Source organism: Serinus canaria, chromosome W (assembly GCF_022539315.1).
Source record: "Serinus canaria isolate serCan28SL12 chromosome W, serCan2020, whole genome shotgun sequence".
NCBI lineage: Eukaryota > Metazoa > Chordata > Aves > Passeriformes > Fringillidae > Serinus > Serinus canaria.
Window position 1 is genome coordinate 13,931,280 of NC_066342.1, and position 17,214 is coordinate 13,948,493.

The 17,214-nt window shown below is 37.9% G+C and overlaps 1 protein-coding gene across 1 annotated transcript in view; it reads left to right on the top strand.

Annotated features, from left to right (window-relative positions):
- The window catches only part of LOC103826099 (kinesin-like protein KIF2A), a 183,163-nt gene extending 166,480 nt beyond the window's left edge, over window positions 1-16,683 (top strand). Inside the window, 5 exon segments of the mRNA XM_050986461.1 lie at window positions 3,878-3,945; window positions 6,993-7,143; window positions 8,728-8,829; window positions 12,464-12,599; window positions 14,966-16,683. Coding sequence (XP_050842418.1) covers window positions 3,878-3,945; window positions 6,993-7,143; window positions 8,728-8,829; window positions 12,464-12,599; window positions 14,966-15,051 — 543 coding nt within the window. The 3' untranslated portion in view covers window positions 15,052-16,683.
- The last annotated feature ends 531 nt before the right edge of the window (window positions 16,684-17,214 follow it).

The window sequence follows — 17,214 nt, forward strand, 5'->3', positions numbered from 1 at the left end:
TGATTTGGGCCTAACTTCTCTTGGGATTCATTTGAGCCACCTCTACTATTTCTGCCTTTACCTCTGCCTTATCCCTGATCACATAGTCCTCTTTGATGTTGCTGTAAAGCTGCCACTATGGCTCCTGTGGGTTTTTAGTCTTGCTTCTAGTGGGAGCCGTTACTGGAGTCCCTGGGCTCCTTCCCTCATCTGGATCATCTGAGTCACCTCCTTTCCCACTTTCTAATCTGCTATCACTAGGTGATAATTTAGCGGTCCCAGGGACTCTCCTGAGGAGATTAGATTGTAATTCTAAAAGATCAACCTCACTATCTTCTTCTCCATCTCTCAGTTAAAGACATCTCTGATCTATACCACATGCAGAAGAACACCACCTCATTTTTCTTTTACCTCCATCCTTTTCTAAGGCCAAAACTAAGGAATCTCATGGGGGTAAATCATTACCACATCTTCTCTGCCACTCTGGTTTCGTTCTCAATGTCAAAAACATGCAATACCTCATCAAATCACTTTTATACCTCTAGGTATCCCTCCTAAATCCTTCCAATGAGCCAAAACACACCCCAATGGACTCTTTGACAATCTCCTTACTGTCGGTGCTACCCATTCCTGGCGCTATCCAGATACCCGCACTTTACAGAAAAAATTATCATTTGTGTTCCTTTCTTTACTCTTATTATGCAGATGTGCCACCGACCACAAATTGGGAATCTTAGTTTTGACCTGCACTAGTATTTGCTTTTACAATGCTGCCAAGCAATTAACACAAAAGAATTGTTATAGATGGGTAATGCAATGGTTGGCTCTCACAATTAAGGGATGAATATTATGCGTATGTTAAGAGAAGTTTTACTGATGTATAGTTATGTTATTACGATATGTTTTCCCCATAGCCCTCTTTCCCCTCCCCCTTGTATTGTTTTTGCTGGATGGCCTGGGTAGTCAGGGCGTTTGGGAGGAGAGCAGGCTTGTTACTAGGAGGCGTTGCATGTAAACACCTGACCTCCAATCAAGTCTCAAGAAAGTGGTTGCCACCAATGGATGGCAAAGAAGAGTTGACTGACAGACTTTGGGAGGGGTTAGGGTTACCTGATGCAACACCAGGAGTATAAAAGGTGGAGCAGCCATTTTGTGGTCGAGCACATGGCGATTTAGTCCTACACTCCCAGCGCTGTAATTTTTCTTTATACAGTCTTTTGTTATATTTGCTAAGGTTTAATAAACCTTCTAAAATTTTTAAGTGAGCGTCGTTTCTCACAGATCACAGGGTCTACTCTGCACAACAAACAAGGTAACAGAGTTCGATGTGGCATAAACCAAAAACCTTTTAACAGACACACAGGCAAGAAATGAAAACTTATTAACAGACACACGGACAAGAAACACTAGCCTTATATAGAAGACACAAAATGACACATACAACAATCTAACCCAAAATTCCAAGTCCTAGGCCAATACTTAATCATCAGACTTCCTTTCAGGGGACTCTAACCCCTTATGAATCAACATCGGGAATTTTGCCCATGATACAGCATCCTGCGTGAGTCGTCACACATGTCTTATGGGAGTTACTTAACAAAGACCAAAACGAAAATTCAAAATAATCAACAAATACCTAAATTTCCTGCAGTCAGTCCTTGTTTACCCCTGCAGAGAGCCAGTGGAGCATGGAGTCCCTACAAGAAATTCTTGGGGTGTGCCAAGGGAGTCCATAGCTCTAGCAGACCTTGCAGCCGGGCAGAGAATTCTGTCCTGGATGGCTTGCCAAACTGATGCCCAAAACTTGGCAAGAAAATAAAACTCTGTAGTCAGATGGCTACAGGGCAGGTAGGTGTTTATTCAGCTCTGGGAGTGAGGGGGAGCTCTCTGCCACAAAACTCACTCATTCTTCTTTAGCCTTCAGTTACATTTTAAAAGTCTTTCTGCGCAACATCACAATTACAACATATCATTAGCATACTCATATTTGCATAAAGCTGTGTCATGGTTTTACAAGTTTGTTACTTCCGCTTCCTTCTCTAGTGGTTGTCAGTCTCCTGGTGGTCTTTTGATGAAGACTTCTGTAGTCTTCCTCATATTTGAACTTTTTACCTCTATCTTCAGCGCATGCCTGGTGCTTCTTGGTTTTCAATCTAACTTGTTTTTAGCTAATTTTGCAGTTTGCAAGTTCCATTAAAACTTGCTGTCTTGCTTTTGATAGCACTTGTTATCTCACTTGTCATCTCTTATTTGTTGTCTTGCTTGCTTTACCTGTACATCTTGTCACAATGTTACTAGTGGTTAACCTTTTGTTACATACCACTTAGGTTTCATAATAAGTGAGCTATTGTAAATCAACGATGACTCCGATGAAGGGGAGAGAGAATGATGCATCTGACTCCATCATCAGAAGGCTAATGAATTACTTTATTATACTATACTATGTACATTTCATCTAAACTGAATCTGCCAAGCACTCACTCTTGCTCACAACTGCACAGAACTGCACTCATCTCCGATTCTCTTGTGACTGTCCCATGACAGTCCCACACACACACACTTCTTGGCCCTGATTGGCCAAGGGAACAAAACATCCTCACTGTGGGTAAACAATCTCCATATTGCATTTTACTTTAGCACAACACAGGCACAGCAAGCAAGATAAGAATCGTGTTTTCCTTCTTCTCTGCTTGTCTCACAGTTTCTCTCTGTTCAGAGGGCATGTGAATACCGCAGTGAGCTATTAAGTATTATTTACAGATAATATTCAGTTCAGAAAAAAAATACAAATCTTAGGGAAATAAACATGCTTATCTTTAGTATTATTAAGTAAGTTGTAGGCTGGCCAAAATAGGTTTCTCAAATAAGTATTCAATTTGCTTGAACAGACTACAAAGATAGATAGATATGGATATAGATATATAGATCAATAATCTGGTAATTGTTTGTAAGATACATTAGACTGACTTGCTACTGAGTTGCATATTTCCCTCCTTGAAGAGTCTTTTTTTTTTTAAATTAGGGTTTTTTGTTTACATAATATTTAGGAAGACTGTGAGATGGGGGAAATTGAAATTTCTTTAATTCCTAATATTTCAGGTATGGTTGAAAAAATTAAATTGAAGATTTGACTTGAGGTGTCTCTTCTTGAGACGCCATTTTATTAGTGTCACTGAAACTATGGGAAAAACAAAAACTCTCCCACATATTTAGTGTTAGAGTATGAAGGCATTACTTTATTCTGGCCAGGATGTTGTTCTGGCCAGGATGTGCAACAGAAATAATTTCAGCCACACATTGCCTGGCTGTGCCGAGAAAAATCATTCAGTGACACAACTCTTTACTAGATTTTTCACATACTTATAGTCAAAACCCAGAGAAATTAATTGGTTCAATGTTCATTGGTCCCAAGTCTCACAGTTCTTAGTATTTGGTTTCTTATGGGTTATGGATTTCTTTGCCTCTGATGCTAATTTAGTCCTCATTCCTTGGTTCTCTTATCAGTCTTTTATAGACTAGGTGTCTCTGACCATGCCGGGGTGATGTTTGGAGTTTATGGTTGTTAATGGTTATAATGGTTGTTAATGGTTATCTTTTGGGTATCTTCTATACTACTCCCAGTCTCTTGGGATATTAAGCTAATCACACCTTGAGTGATGAAACAGTCCTTTGAAAAGAAACTTCAATTCTCTTCCCCCAGGGCAAAGGCGAACAAGACTGACTAAAGTTACAAAAAAATTCAAATCTTTGTATCATTTCCAACATTAGGACAGTTGTACATAGTAGACAGTTTTTGTAGAACATCTCAAATCAAAGTGGACATAAAAAATTAATTTAAATTCATCTACCATTTCATCTGTACAAAGTGATTTATTAATGCATGGCTTGTTTTCTCCAGATTGCTACAATTTCTCCAGGGATAGCATCATGCGAAAACACTCTAAATACATTGAGATATGCAAATAGGTATGGAAAATGTTATTGCTTATAGATATATTGGTTGTTGGTTGCTGATATTTGGAATATTCTAGTTCCATAATGTATAATTATTTTAACTACTTGAAGAATTTTAGTGTACTTGCATTTCTTAATAAGATTCAACCCAAAATACTGATTACTGATTCAGGCTCACATTTAATTAAATTTGTAACTTTTTGCAGCCATTACAAGACAATCAATAGAAGCTACATTTAAGCCATTATTCAGAAATTTATATAGTGGGGATTGCAAGGAATCTGGGAGATGCCTCTCTTAGTTTTGTCCCTGCTTTGGAGGTATCACCTCTTGCATTAGGGGTTGGCAGTTTTCATGATGATTCCCTGGGGTGTTAGCTGAAATACCTTTCTGCAATGTGATTTTTCATCCCCTTGGTGGAATTGCATTCAGTTGCCAGCATGTTTCTTTTGTATATATGATATATCACATAATATATAGATCTATATCAACTAGCTTATTCTTATGAAAATTTGGCAGTTGCTATGGCCTAAATTTTATATTTCCCAACTTCAGGCAAATATCTGAAACCCCTAAATACAGTCAGCTAATCCAACAGTGACATAATCAGTGGAGAAGAAGTTAATGCCTCCAGATCCTGATGCATCATCTCTGAGACCTGTACTGCTCTCTGAAAGTGTTTGTCTCTTCAGTCAGTGTGAAAGGAGCCTTCCACAGCTGCAGTTCTATGATTAATGTTTGGGGAGATTGGGTCCTGCATATGCCTGCAATCAGACTTTGCACCCCAGAGACCCAACCACCACTTTGCTGCAAAGAACAAAGGAGGCAAACAAGTTTCTGGGCCGTCAGAAAGCCTGGTTTTGCCAGAAGAAGCTACCACCTAGTGGTCTGCTTGCTCCAGTGAAAGATAGGGCAGAACCACATCCTCTCCTGTTTTGCTTCCCCTGCCCCCTCCCTGCAGCCAGTCATTAATCGGGCACAAAGGGCTGCTGAGGGTAACTTATTGTCCGTTCCTCTTGGTATCCAAATGTCTTTCTGTTTAGATCAACTTAGAAGCAAATCCACCTGGCTTGAACCAGTCTATGTGATTCCCTTCCTGGTGAGAAGGGGACATCTAGTCCCCTGCTTACAGTAACATAATGAAGGATGTGTCACATTAATCAAAACTAGTTGGATCTTTCTATCCCTTATAGAATACGTATTGCTGAAGTGACTTCAAAAATGGACACTGAAAAACAAACACCTATTCCTAGTATGCTAAATTGGTGTGCAGAAAATGTTTCTTCCCGTTGCTGTTAAATTCATATGTTGTTAGGGGGTTGTGCTGGTTTTGGCTGGGGTGGAGTTAATTTTTTATGCCTATCACTGTAAAGTTGCTTCATGTGTTTTGTGAAGTATTTTAAATTTTTCTACCAATATATAGTTTTGATAGGACAAGTAAGTAGTTTTCAAGTGCTGAACACCAGTGTCTGTGCAGTGTCAGATGGTGCAGTATAGAATTTAAGGCACTGTAGTGGTTTGATATGTTAAAAGGATCAGTTTAACGAAATACTGAATGTAGAGCAAATTTTATTAACTGCAAAAACTGAAATCTGGAGTTACTCTTCTGAAAACACTGCTATTATACTCTCCTGCAAATTACCAGCACTGATATTGTTCAATTTTGTTAGTGATCTGTAACCATTTGCAGAAGATTTAAATATGTCAACAGTCTTCTTTTTTAATGTAAAAATAATTTTATTGTTAAACTATTAAGGAATGGAAAACAGTTATTTTAACTGTGTTTGAGATAATTTTCTTTTCATTTGCTGCTGTATTTTGCTTCTGCAGAGTAAAGGAATTTGGAATTAGTCCTTCAGACATTCCCTTCTCACAGAGTAGTGGCAGTCGTTCTGATCTCTCTCCTTCCTATGAGTATGATGACTTTTCTCCTTCAATCACCAGGTCTACTTCATTCTATATACAGAATGTTTATTTGATAATTTTTTTTTTGGCAATGCAATTTTACAGACAAACCTTTCATTAGTGCCCTTGCCTTGAGTCACACATACTTTGTTTTTATTTTGTTTGTCAGGTGATGGTTCTGCATGATCTGCAATCATCTTTCCATTATTTTGTTCACAAAACCACATTCTGTATCCAGGCTCGCTAGTTTCCTTCATACATTAAAAAAAAAAAAAAAAAAGAAAGAATTGATGTCTCCTTCATACATTTAATGGACCAAATCTGATCAGTCTGTGTTTAGGGTAATTTGAATATAAATTATTTTAAAAGAAAACCATTTTAATACATATATATTTTAAAAACTTTTAATCATTCAAAAGATGAATTAAATATAGTTTCCATTGTACTAAATATGTGCTGCTTCAAAAAGAAATTCCCTGTAAAAATTAAGAATTTGTTCTAAAACTTGCTATATTTGCAGAGTTTGATGTCTGTTTCATAAGTGTTCTTTTAAATGGGCCTTTTTTTGATAGAATCATTATCATCTTTAAACTATTTTCATGCTACAAGAACCTTACATTTTAATAATATATTTTCACCTTTGAAATTATTTTAATTAAAGGATCTATTAATTCTCTGAGATAGTTGGCTGCAAGTTATTATTTTCTTCAAAATTCTTGGTGGATTTGCTTATAACATCTAGTGGGGTACTGATTGACTAATATTTTTAAAGCACAATTGTGTGCACAGATAAAAAAACGATGGTCAAGTTTAAAATTATGAACTTTTCTTTCAAATATTATTCCTTATTAAGGAGTTAATATTGAAGGTCTGGACATTTTTGCCCTCTAAACAGTTAATAAGTACTAAGATTTCAATCAAAAACTGCCTCTTGTCAGAAGATGGACTGCAATCCACTTGCAAATAGTTGAAACTCTGCTTTTTAGGAGTTGAACTAACATCTTTTTGTCACTGAAAGTACATTAAATTTGTGTAGCTAAAATCAGCATCCTTATTAAATGAAATAAATTGTGCATAAATGAGCTTTATTTTTGGTTGTGACTCTTTTGAACAGGAAGTTATTAATTTGCAATTTAAATATTTTCTGAATGTAGGGTGAAGGAGTTGATGGTTGATGCTAGTGCTGCAGGAGATATCTCACCTATTATACACCATGCTCCCAATCAGAACGATGACTTAGAGACACAGTGGGGTGTGGGGAGCTCTCCTCGGAGAGATGATCTCAAACTGCTTTGTGAACAAAATGTGAGTGGTTTACAGCATTGCACAGAAAGCAATGATAAATACAGCAGCAAAACAAATCCAGAGTAATGTGCATTTATAGCCTGTTAGCAATATCATTTAGTAGATACAGCATGCCTTTTCACCTTTTCACTTCATGCTATTATGTTCATTCCCATATACACCAATGAAAAAAAAAAAAAAAAGTTGAGAGGAGAATGTTAGAATGTTTTACTTTTCCTTATCTTCCTTGCTGATTATGGCTTTTAATATCTAGGCAGGGTCTGTTCTAGGTGCTCACATTTTTAGTGTGCATTTTTCCAGTATAGTTTTATCTCTTATTAGATAGTTAAAAGTAGTCTGGGAAATGCACCCATTTTATTTAACAGTCCTGTGGTTTGACCATTATTTTTCCTGCATGGAACCCTGTTTCAAGTGAGTTTGTCTTTCTCTGTGTTTAGAAATCTGGCTACCCATCATTCCTCTTCCCAATATCCTGATTTTCATGGAGTGAAACCCCAGAGCAATGTTTTGGAGAAAGCCACATCATGTTCCCAGGATGTCTCCTTGGGCTGCATGAATGGAGAGCTGGGATTGAGAGGCACCTTATAAAGGGCATTTTTTTTCCCTCACTACTGATTATCAGCTCTAGTCCTGGTTCCTTAAATGTTCAAGTTGGCTTGTGAAAATGCTGATGAAAGGTACAAAAGAAAAATCCTTACTACCCTAAATTATTTTCTCCAGACTCTGCCTTTTCAAACACCTCTATATGGTGTTTGCTGTATTTCTCATTTTAATAGCTGTCTCTTCTTCCTGGACTTTATTTTATAAGAACATGCTAGTGATTCCTAGAGCTTCCCACTGGACAGTCCTTACAGCCAGATATCCTTTCATATCATACTTTTTCCTTGTTCATGTGGAATTCAATTACACTTTTCAATGTGTTTTTTAAAAGATTTTAATAGCATGGTAGAAGGAACCATACTGTTTTGCTAAAACATTAATTGCAGCCTACCTAGTGCTTTTCCCTTTTATTGTGATTAACTATTTATGCTTAAAGAACACCTGTTTTTCCCAGTTTGTAAATCCGAGTTGTGCATTTTTCTAATGTATTCATCACAACATATTTTTTTTATTTTTTACTTTACGTTTATTACATTTTTTTTCAAAGAGTTAATTTTTTCTTGAAATGCATCAAATGTAATTGCTGTTCTCTTTTTTGAAAATTGGCACAACAAAACGTCCTGACAAAAAGCAAGTTTTCTTATTAAAACCTACTAGAAATTAACATTCTTCCCTTATGAATTCCTCCTCCCGCTATTTTAACTTGGGGTTTTTTTTCATGGGGAATATTCTGTTTTCCAGTATCCATTAGGGTTAGTGGCTGGAAGTTTTAAATGAATATGAATTAAATTTAGCTCTTTGAGCAGTTTAAATTTATTGCTCTGTCCACTCATTTCTGGACATTTTCTTGTTAGAAAGTATTAAGTTTTATTTTTGACAGGTTCTGCTTTCTGCATATTTCTTTTCATGATCTGTGATTATATTCAATATATTTTCTGTAGCCACAGTTCTTTTGAGTCTAACAGGGTTAACTATTCTTTTTAGGAAGAGGAAGTTTCTCCACAGTTGTTTACTTTCCATGAAGCTGTGTCACAAATGGTGGAAATGGAAGAGCAAGTAGTAGAAGACCACAGGGCTGTCTTCCAGGTAAAAGATGGACCCTACCTTGTTTTATCCTAATACTAGAATTCAGGTTTTGCCAATAAAAGTGCATACTCTTGAAGATGTAGGATATCATCTGGTCATTTTGCTGCTTTCAGAGATTTCCTAAACAGACTGTCTTTATTGTAAGAAAAGTTGCTATTTTCTTTTTATTATTTCAACTATTTACTATATTTTTTGTGTTAGTCCTTTTCCAGCATTAGTAACTGTTTCTTTCTAGTTGTAGGGTGCTTACTCAGATTGGTCTCAAAATTTTCAATTTCACTGTCTAGTCTATTCCAGTATTCCAATGCCAAAGCTGGCAATTAATAGTAATGTGTCTATACAGTAATGTCCCTATCAGCACCATTTCTGTGTGGTCATCTCCCTCTAAAATATAACAATACTCCTTCGTAGTATTTTCTTTAAATATCCTTCTGTGCCATGTTTCTCTGAGATACTGAAATCCAGAAGAAACAAATATATTTCTAAGTGCCTGTTTTCTTCCTTTTTGCAGATACATAAAGTTTTCATTTGCTACTAGTCAGGGTCTTTGAAAATAGTACTGACCACATAGTGTAATGCTGATCAGCACCACAGAGCCTTTTATAGTTGCAAAATAAATTCTAATATGTATGAGTTACTAGTTTTCAGAAGGAAATGTGAATTGTTTCGGTTCATAACCTTAGAATCTTTAGTCAGGCTGTCCATTTGGAGCATCTGCTACAAGAAAATAGCAAAACATTAAACCTAGAGGGAATACACAGTCATGGTTTGAGACTGGCCCAATGCCAGGCACCCTCGAGAGTCCCTTGCTCACCCTCCCCTGCCACAGCTGGGCAGAGGAGGGGAAAAAAAATAACAAACAGTTAATGAGTGAGATAAGGACTGGGAGAAATACTTCAAGGGCAAACCAGGCTCAACTTAAGTTGCAAAGTGAATTTTATTACTAACAGAATCAGAGGAGGAATATGAGAAGTAAAATAAGCCCTTAAAACACTGTTTTCCCCCCAGCCCCTCCTTCCTTCCCACCAACAGCACAGGGAGACAGGGCGCTGGGGTTTTGGTCAGTTCATCACCAAGATTTTCTTCCGCTGCTCTGGGAGAGGAGTCCTTCTCCTGTGAGACTGTGGGGTCCCTCCCACAGGAGACAGTTCTCCATGAACTTCTCTGGTGTGGATCCACTCTCATGAACAACAGCCATACTGCACCTGCTGCAATGTGAACTCCTCTCCACAGGCAAACAGTCCTCCTAAAACTGCTGCGACGTGGGTCTCTCTTTCCATGGGGTGCAGTCCTCCAAGGACAGGCTGCTCCAGCCAGGAAGCAGGGGCCCCCTCTCTCCACCGGGTCTCCCACTGGATCGCAGCCTCCTCCAGGCATCCACCCTCTCTGGCATGGGCACCTCCCGCCCAGGGCTGTGAGTGGATCTCTGCATGCCCCGTGGATCCCCATGGGCAGCAGGGGCACAACCTGCTTCACCATGGTCTTCACCATGGCCTGCAGAGGAATCTCGACTCCGGCGCCTGGAGCGCCTCCTCCCCCTCCTTCTCCACTGACCTTGGTGTCACCATTTTGTTTTCCTTCACATATTCTCACCTCCTCTTCTTCTCTGACTAGAAGCAAAATCCCGTGTCTTTGTTTTGATTTTTTTCTTAAATATGTCATCACAGAGGCATTAACAATCCCTCTAATTGGCTCAGTTTTGGCCAGCAGCATGTCCATCTTCAGAGCCATCAGGGATTGGCTCTGATGGACATGGCAGAAGCTTCCAGCAGCTCCTCACAGGAGCCATCTTTGTGGCCCCCCTGCTACCAAAAACCAGGCCGTGCCAAACCAATACAACGCATCTCAATTTAGGTATGTAACTCAGTGGAATATTGATATGTGTTCATGTAATACAGTAATGATGCTAAATAACACATTTTACAACAGATGTAGATATTTAGTTATTTTGAAACATTAGCCCTGAAGTAAAGCATGCAGAAGTATGAAAGTCATGCCATATGCCGTAGCTGTGTCCTAATGCTTGCAACTTCTGGAGAGACAAACTGCATTAGGTTAAGATGTTACTGCCTCTGTGTGTCCATCTGGCCTTATGCTGGAGATTACTTCTCCTCACAGCAGTCATTAGAAGGAAATGTGTCTGAGTCTCAGTGACTTTCATTTGCAGCATTACTTGTTAGTTTATGCCATGGGTGAAGATGGGTTGCACGAATATAAAATATACAAGCTGTAACATGCAGAAGTTGTCTTCTGTCAGCTTTTTCCTGGAAGCTGTTGATTTTAGTATACAAAACATTCCATCCTAACAAAAAATCTCTAAAACAGATTAACTGAATTAATTGTACTCTGGACGTCTTGATCTTCCTTTGTTTCTTGGATATACAAGTTTACGATAGATGGCATAAATCCTATCCCAGTGTGAGAACTCCACCTGTCCTGAAAGCAAACAAATCATATACGGGGTTTGGACTATGCTTCCAATATTACTTGAACTACTGAGCAGAGAGGGAGACTTAATTTTAGTATTTCAGGCTCACTGTCATCTGCTTACTTTATTTTTAATCAAAGCATTTCCAAGGACATCAGTTCGTCTAATCACAGCTTTGCATGATTCTGTAACCTTTAAGGGCCTGGTTGCATTCTTCTTTGCCGCAAGATTTTTTGGTTTTGTTTCTAATTTGTAGTATTCAGAGTGCAAAGATGCCTAAGATCTGCTTTAACCATCTTTTACAGTACTCTTATCTGTCTGGAGAGTTAGCTCTTCTTTTATACAGTTTCTGTCAAAACTGGTTTTGAGTATGGACAAAATTATTTTGGCTCCTTGACTGCAATGACACAACAATGATTATGATTATTGTCAGCGGCAACCAGCCCATACTTAAAAATGAAATTGGCTTCAAAGTTTGATACCTACCCAAGGGCACATATCCATGAAATAAAGTTCTTAATTTCTTAGTTTTACAACCATCTAATTTTCTGAATTTGAAGAGAACTGGGGTAGCTGGGGTTTGTCTGTTGCTGTTATGACCATTGGAGTTGAGAAACTAAGTAGAAAACATACAGTTTTGCTAAATTAGGAATAAGGATTCATTTTAGGATTGAAACATTATAGTGAGGTATTGTAAATCAACGATGACTCCGATGAAGGGGAGAGAGAATGATGCATATGACTCCATCATCAGAAGGCTAATTAATTACTTTATTATACTATACTATGTACATTTCATCTAAACTGAATCTGCCAAGCACTCACTCTTGCTCACAACTGCACAGAACTGCACTCATCTCCGATTCTCTTGTGACTGTTCCATGACAGTCCCACACACACACACTTCTTGGCCCTGATTGGCCAAGGGAACAAAACATCCTCACTTTGGGTAAACAATCTCCATATTGCATTTTACTTTAGCACAACACAGGCACAGCAAGCAAGATAAGAATCGTGTTTTCCTTCTTCTCTGCTTGTCTCAGTTTCTCTCTGTTCAGAGGGCATGTGAATACCATAGTGAGGTGACTAGGCAGTAAAAGTGTGATCATCTTGAGAAAAGGAATAATTCAGCTCATTAATTGTCTTGAAACTTGCATTGAAACTTTGTTAATGTATCTAGCTGAGGTTTTTTTAACTTTTACCTAGGAATCTATTAGATGGCTGGAACATGAAAAAGCTCTTCTTGAGATGACAGAAGAAGTAGACTACGATGTGGATTCTTATGCTACCCAACTTGAAGCAATTCTAGAGCAAAAAATTGATATTCTGACCGAACTTAGAGGTAGATTGCTTTTAATCAATTTTGTGTGCATTTTCATATGCCATGGACACTTGCAGTAATAATAAGGGAATAAAAAGAGTGTGGTTATGTTTTGGGGTCTTTTTTCACCTTAGGCTGTCCTGTACTGTTCTGAGATGGGAACATTTATTTAAGAACAAGTTCACATCTGTATTCAATCCATCCTAGTTTAATGGAAGAGTCTGCTTTACCTCCAGGAAGTATAAACTTGATCCTGCAACTTTGGGGTTTTTTTTCTTTTCCTTTGTTCCAAAAGAATAAAGGAAAGAAAAAGAAAACCTGCTGCTAATTTTCAGTCTGTGCTTAAGGTTAATGTCGAGTTCTGAATAGCATGGCTTTTAGCCTACTTTTTTCCTTAGCAGCCTTTCTGTCAAAATTTCATCAGCCTCTCTTTGTTGAAAAACCAACTGCAGATAATGTTTAGTTACCAAAATTGACTCTTTGATTTGTCTTTTAAATTTAGCATGTCAGCTTGGTACCTCATGGAGATTAATTTTTCATTTTAGTTTCTCTATGAATCTGCATTCCAGCAGACATGCTATACTGGTTTAGTTTGGATTTTTAAAATCTGTGTTAGAAAACTCTTTATAGAATAAAATCTTACATTTTACTCAGTCTGAGTATCTGGTGTAAGTTAGAATACATCAAGCAAATCAGATGTGGCCTGCTGTTTTGTATGCATGTATTCATACCAGTATACTTTAGCAAAGAATTTGATGTACATTCCTTTGTTTCTTATGGATGATGGCTTCCTCTTCAGGGAAAGACAATTGGAGACAACAGCAGTAAAAAAACAGTTTAGGTGACTCCCTGTTCTTCCATAACTTATTAGATACTGCTTTTGAAACAAGATACTGGAGATAAAGGATATCTAAAAGATCCTTGCATCTTCACGAATAGCATGATATAACATATATAGCTTTACAGGAGGGAAGAACTGTTAAAGCTTCTTTCTCCCAGTAACTTTTCTGTTATGCTCATGGAACATAATGGTCACTGAATATTTCAGCTCTTAGTCCTGTCACTTTGGGACTGACTTTTTATGCTGCCAGTTTTGTTTCCTTCTTCCCATTCTTGGGCATATTACTGTGGAACAGGAATGGAGGAGGAATATAAATAGGAAAGGATGACATACTTATTTTCTAGGGTTTCTCCTATTCTCGTGCTAGCTATGATGGAAAAAAATGATTGATGCATTTCTGTTCACTTCCAAAATTTAATCACAAATGCTTTTCACATTCATAGAAAAGTTGTTATCATAGAATCACAGAATGGTTTAGGTTGGAAGGGACCTTAAAGATCTTCTCATTCCCCTCCCTGCCATGGGCAGGGACATCTTCCACTAGACCAGGTTGCTCCAAGCCCTGTCCAACCTGGCCTTGAACACTTTCAGGGATGGGGCAGCCACAGGTTCTCTGGTCAACCTGTGCCAGGCCCTCACCACCCTCACAGGGAAGTATTTCTTCCTAAGAAGAGACAGGGTGTCCTGGGGTGACTTTATGATGCTCATATCCCCATTTGTCTGTTTAACCCAGAAATAAGTTTTGCACCTTTAAGATTGGTTTTGAGAGTGAAGGGGGGGGAAGAAGAAAAACTGCACTCACTTCTCCACATTTCTGCTCCTGTGTTGACTGTGGACGGACAGATGGCGGGACAGAGCTCTCTTTTGCTTTTAGTTAGTTTTTAGCTCTCTGAGGCAGAGAAGTTCCCTGGAATGTGGTTTTTATTTTTCTTTGGACCTGTTTAAACCTGCTCTGGACTGAACATCCAGAACAGCACTGGCAGCTCACACCTGTGGCCCACCAGGGCCTGGCCTGGCCTGTGGCATTTCCAGTGCCAGAGGGACTGATGAGACTGAGTGAGCCAAGCTACAACCCACAAAGGGGTCTTTTCTGAGTTTGTCATCTCTTTTGGAGCAGCAAGAGGTTTTATTGTTTGATATTGTTCGGGGGTTTTTTTTGTGCTGGTGAATGCTTTGCCTGTTAAATAAGCAGTTTTTTCCACTTTTCTCCAAGGAAATCTTTTTCCTGAACCTGTTGGGAGAGGGGCCGCTTGAATTTGCTTTTCTAGAGGAAACCCCTTTAGAGGTTTTTTCTCCCAAAATTGCCCTAAACCAGGACACAGGGGTAGCATCTAAGAAGGGACTAAGTTGTTGAGCAATTTTTTTGTATGGTAAGTGCTGAATTTAAGCTTATCTCAATCCTCTTGTAGTTTGTATCTTCAGCTATTTTTGTGGAGGAGTGTTCTTTGTTTTGCATTAAGGCCAGTATGTGGGGCATCAGGCCTTAGTTTCAGGATCTGTGTTGAGCACAGGCATATTAGTACTCATTCTCTCTTTTTCATTTAAGATAAAGTGAAATCTTTCCGGGCAGCTCTACAAGAGGAGGAACAGGCCAGTAAACAGATCAACCCAAAAAGACCACGTGCCCTTTGAAAGGAGGCCTCTACTGCTAAAGGAATCTATGAACCTGTACTGCTGTAGGACACATTTGTTACAAAACCCAGTGGTTGGAAGAACTCAACTACTTGAAAGTGTAAAAATGTTAGAAATGTCCTGTTTATTACTCATCTGAATTGTATTTTCAGTTTTGTGTGAAATGCTCCTATGATGTCTACAAAATGCTTCTAAACCAAACAGTATAACCATGCAGGGTTCAGATCTGTGAAGCAATTTCTTTAAAGTATTTCATTTATTCACATTGTAAATTTTATGTTTGGAAATATTTGCCATGTTTTTAATAATGAAGTAGAACTGTGACAATTGAAAAGTCACAGTATTTTCTTTTAACTATGTTCAGTTTTGTTTTAAAGACCAGTTGTGCAGCTTTAAATTGTCTTTGCTCCATGTGTACCTCACTAGTGGTTTTACATATCTTCTACAGACAGCTGTGCTTACTTCTTCCCATTCTGTGCCTTGATGAAGGCTACTTAACCCTGAATATCCTCTTTCTGAAGCACAGCCTTAATAAACAACATTCATATTTGTCAATATAAATTGCTTTTAGTGCATATATATTTTTAATGTGTTTTGAGACTTTTTTTGGTGGCTAGTGCATTTCACAGCATGTACCATATCTTTTAAATAGGAACTGCAAGAGCTGTTAGAGTGAACATACAGCTGGACATTCCATCCTGCTTGTAAAAAGTCTGAAATTTAGGTTTATTTGAATACCATAAAGAATAGTTATATAATTATAACATGTAATTTAAAAAGAAAACACAAAAAAAAGTAAAATAAAACAAAAAAAATACATTGGTTGATGTATAACAAAGGGCAATGTTTAAGTACTGAGGAGAATTGGATCTTAGAGTAATACAGATAGATATACAGTGTGTGGTATGGTGTGATAATGCTGTCAGAATAAAGGTACCATCTGACCTCTGCATATGGATAGGCTAACTGTCAAATCAGGGATCCAGTTAAAGAAATACATATTGACCTTTCACATATTGCTAAAATTTGGCTTTTGATGCATGACGAGCTTACATGTACATTAACTGTAGTTTGCAAATAGTTTAAGCAGCTCTGATTCTTAAAAAAAAAAAGTAGCTAATGCCTATTTTTCCCTTTGTACATTGCCAGAAGCTGAAAAGTGAGGTGAAATTTCATCATTTGAGGATTTGCACAATACCTCTACCTTGTACTAATAGAAATCCAATAAGTACCTGAATTCTCACAAATGGCACCATAGGTATCAGCACTATTTAGGTAGTGGCACTCAAATTATTTTTACAAGTCAGTATCCAAAAAAATATGAACCTTTTGTGTAAGAACTTCTTGCCAAATTAAGAATTGTAGACCTCTCTAGTAGTTCTCCCCATTTCCAGGAGCTCATATCAACAGACTTTCCCTTGGAACTGTTTAAAAATTACTTTTGTAATTCAAGCCTGTTAGTTTGTGCCAGGCTTGGAGGGAAATAAAGGGAAGGCAATGAAAAGAGAGTTTAATGAGCCAGGAATTCTTTTAGCATTTAATATTTGTGTGTCCCATAGAAAGGCAGGGTATGGGAAGCTCCTGTTGCTTTGTGGCTAAAAATACTCCTATGTGTAAACATTTAAAGTGAAACAACAATGTAGATTTTACATACTGTGTTTAATAAATTAAGCTGTTAAATGAACTACAAATGAGAATTTACGTCTATGAAAATTCTTTTACACTTTGGAAAGGGTTTGATTTTGTAAACACATCTGAGTTATGCTTTTCAAAAGGCCCCTGATTTCAGAAATGAATATTTACTTCTAGAACTGTTCTGTACAAATTTGTTGTATAGGACCAAGCTCCCCAGAGGACCATCCTGACAAGTTTTACAACAGACCTTAAAAGAAACACCACACATCTTTCCGAACATTTAAGAATGTCTTCCATCACAGCTAAAAGAAAAAAACCCAATGAAATAGAAGGCAGCAGCTTTCTAGAGAAATCTTACTTTCTAAAAAGCCTCTGAAGACTGAGACATCCTACATGAGAAACAGTCGTTTCCCTACTATTCATCCATGCAAGTCCAGAGCCACATGCAGAATGTGGTTCATAAGGGTATCAAATAGGACAGGAAGGACAGAGGCAGATTTCAGCAACTTTTTATTAAGTCTTGTTAAT